This window comes from Cavia porcellus, unplaced genomic scaffold, assembly GCF_034190915.1.
Source record: "Cavia porcellus strain 051 isolate PalLab524CR breed Dunkin Hartley unplaced genomic scaffold, mCavPor4.1 scaffold_16, whole genome shotgun sequence".
NCBI lineage: Eukaryota > Metazoa > Chordata > Mammalia > Rodentia > Caviidae > Cavia > Cavia porcellus.
In genome coordinates, this window is record NW_026947499.1 from 21628048 (window position 1) to 21631611 (window position 3564).

Consider the following 3564-nt stretch of genomic DNA (forward strand, 5'->3'; position numbering starts at 1 on the left):
TAGGGGCAGGACTTTGAAGGTGGATCTTTCTCCCCAGTTTCTTTCTTCACACTTAGTTTCCTGGATTCTACTAGGTGATCACCTTTCCTCTCTCAGATACTTCCATCATTTCCTTCCTGCCTTGGAATCAGCTGACTCAGAAGCACCTCCCTTAAAATATATGAGGCCAAAATAAACCTCTTTTTTTTAGGTTTACCCAGAGAATTGAATATAGACAAATCGGACAAAAGGATAGGTATGTGTGTTACACTGTGAATGTGCCTGTGCTCTTCCATCTGTAAAGTGAAATTCCTTCAGGACACTGGTGATGAATGAAAAGAACTACATATTTCTATTCATAAACTCAAATAGATAAAATATTTCTAAAAATAATTTGTGCCTAGTGCACCAGGTAATTAAAATTACAACTTAAGTATTGTAATAACGCCATGTGAGTAATCACCCAGAGACTAAAGCTGTGGGGACGATCAGATTTTAGTTCCCTACTTACAGGCAGACTGACATCTGAATGAATATCAACAATTATTTAAAGAGCTGATTGCGTATATATAGTTTTGAGGTTGGAGGTGCAAATTTAAGGAATCTCAAAAAATCTAGTATGAGTTTAAGGTGTGAAGGAATCAGTGCAGGTTGGTACACATAGCTGGCATCAGGGGATTGCAGGTGACCTTAGCCCCTCATTGAAATTTTATTGCCACTGCTTCTTGTTTACCAGGTGCAGGCTATTGCCAGCAATGAAAAGACCATTGTTATCACGGGCAGCCCAAGACTCTCTGAGGTCACTCTCAGTCAGGTCCTGATGTCTGGAAAGGAAGAATTTTTCAAACAGGATCAGGAGGTTTCTTCTGAACTGTTTGAGGCAGGACAGTGGGGAAAGGAAGAAAGCACAGGACAGATCAGTCAGAAGTTTTTGTCTCACTTCCCCTCTGACTGTGTCACTGTGGGTTATACAAAGCTACTCCCACTGCCATCGTTTGCCCCACAGTAGTAGACATTCTCATCTTCTTCTTGGATGTTCTGGATGGTCAGGTAACGATCCAAGCCAGAGCCTGATCCTGAGAATCGGTCAGGGATTCCATCTCCCTTGGATCCCACAATACCACTAGTACCCACTCGCATCACAAACCGAGGGCTCTTTCCCTGGCTCTGCTGGTACCAGTTCACATTGTAGTTACTGTAGCCACTGCTCAGGGTACAGGTGAGTTTGAGTGTCTGTCCCAGGGAGGCAGATGCAGAGGGAAGCTGAGTCAGCACAGGCTGGGAGAGAGACCCTGGAAACACAGACCTCCATTAAAAATCCCATTGGGAGACAAGGGAATTGTTCTATGGGGAGGACAAGGCTGGTTTGTGGGTGTGGGCAACAATGGTCTCTATGAGGCAGTGACCATTTGTTCCACCTGACCTGTGAAGAGAGTGGTGATGGTGAAGAAGAGAGGAGCCCAGGCCATGGTGGAGATGCCCCAAGGCTGTCCTTCAGGCCCCAAGCTGAGACAGGAATCCCAAGCCTTTTATCCTCAAAGTTTATTGCTGGTCAGGGTCTAGTTGCCTATGCAAATCTTTTTTTTTTTTTTTAACCAAAGTTAGTATTTAACAAGGGTGGTGGCTAAGATGGATAATTTACAGGAATTTGGTTTTACACAGATTGCCTCCCCCTGGTGGCTATACGTTTACTCTTGTCCTGTGGACTCAGCCTTCAAGGGGGTGGGGTTCTCCAAGTCTGTGTGCTTCAAACACCTCATTCTCAGGTCTGAAATTCCATGTTATCTCCACAAATTTTTTGCTTCTCTGGTGGCTCATAGTGGGATGCGGTGGCCTATCAGCTATTTCTGGAACTGTCCATGATGCCTTTACCAATTTCACCTTAGCATGGGTGGGACTGTAAACTATTACTCAGTAAAGAACGTGAGGTGGCCACTTTAAATCAAAGCTCACTCTTGATTCTGGGAAGAGAAGTGTGAGACTTGTCCCCAGCTTAGTGAGTATTTAGTTCATTACTGGAGACCTCTGCTCACATCAACAGCTAAGGCGGATTGGTGCCCACCATTCTCTCTGATGACTCCCAGGAACATTCCTAGTATCTCACTCATGGGAAATTGTTTGCTCTAGTTAATGTGATTGTAAACCACAAATCTACTTGTAGAAATTGGACCTTAAAAACAAGAATGTAAAAGAGTTTTATAAAAACTTAAGAATTCAACTTTTATTGCTTTTTGTTCCATATATGAGTTAACCTTCTTAAAGTCCTTTAAGACTAAGTCACTCTGGTCAACTCACTAACATTACACAGGAAATAAATACCAATTAAATTAAGTTATAAATACCAGTTAAATGAACTGTCACTTAATGTTGCTTGATCTTAGTAATTTTCCTTTCTTCAGATATCTATAATTTAGAAATACATTTTCACAAATCGTGGTATGAGGGACACTAAGGAATGAACAATGTAGCATCATGTAAATGATGGCATACTGAGTAGGAGTCATCTTTCCTTCTGCTACTCTCAGATTCTAGGATAAAACCCAGTGGAGATGTGAGCTCTTTACTCTAGACATAGCCCATAACTCCATCTGATTGTGTCCCCAGTCCCAGCAAAGCTGATCCACTTTGTGAAAATAACTGTTCCTTAGCTTAGCAGAGCTAAGTTAGAGTAAGGGGTGATCTCTCACATGAAGATCAGCTTGAAGGCTGTGTAGGGACCTTCCTGCATGTTGGAAATGTCACAGTGTTTGCTGTAGGATTGGGCAGGTTTTATTAAGTACACTGTGAACCACAGACTATTCTGTTCCTAAGATGAGTATGCAAGCCTTGTATTGTGAATGCATGGCTGTCGTGTGAAGAACTTTGAAAATGAGGGTGAGACTCAATGTCTAAAATAAAGGCTGGAACAAATTTCCAAAACTGATCTAAGACTTTGGTGTAGAAATAAATCTCACATAGAACCTGGGGGTCTTTTCTCAACATCCTTCAGATTCTTGGCAAAAAGCCCCACACTGCCATCTGGTGGGAGGAAAAATATTCCATACCCTTGGAGGATGAAACCTAGAGAGCCCCTTTAGTGCCGGTATTTCCAAACAAGCCTGATTGTGAATTATGTGTCTGAATTGTGGGTTTATGACCTGAACATTGATTTGATATTTAGATATGGTCAGGAAAGAGAGCTGCAGCAGGTGAGGGTCAGGTGTAAATACATCTAAGAGTAAGAGTAAAGAAAAGGGTAAGTCTAAGGGAAAGAAGAGATATTTGGTCCTGCTAGGGAAAAAATGTTACTGTCCACACTTACTCTCATTGTTACTAAAAACTACTTCCATGCAAGGTTATTTTTGACATAAAAGTAATGGTAATTCTTGAATGGTAAAACTAATGAAAATTAGAATTCTTGAGCACCTGCTGCTGCTGCTCACTCAAGAATGACCTGTTTTTGTTTCCCTTCTCAGTTCTTATTGTCTGTTGTTCTGTTGTGTTGTATACAGTACGAATCTTTTCCCAACATTGTCACTACCATCAGTTGCAGGAGCCTGAGATCAGAGACCTGCTCTGCTGTCAGGGCGGCCGAGTGTGGTGAAC

The 3564-nt window shown here is 42.0% G+C and overlaps 1 gene segment (V, D, J or C); it reads right to left on the bottom strand.

Annotated features, from left to right (window-relative positions):
• Positions 1 to 945: 945 nt before the first annotated feature.
• On the bottom strand, positions 946 to 1535 carry LOC100718162 (immunoglobulin lambda variable 9-49-like). The segment is given in 2 exon segments: positions 946 to 1271; positions 1403 to 1535. Coding segments are annotated over 2 exon segments (372 nt in total).
• Positions 1536 to 3564: the final 2029 nt, after the last annotated feature.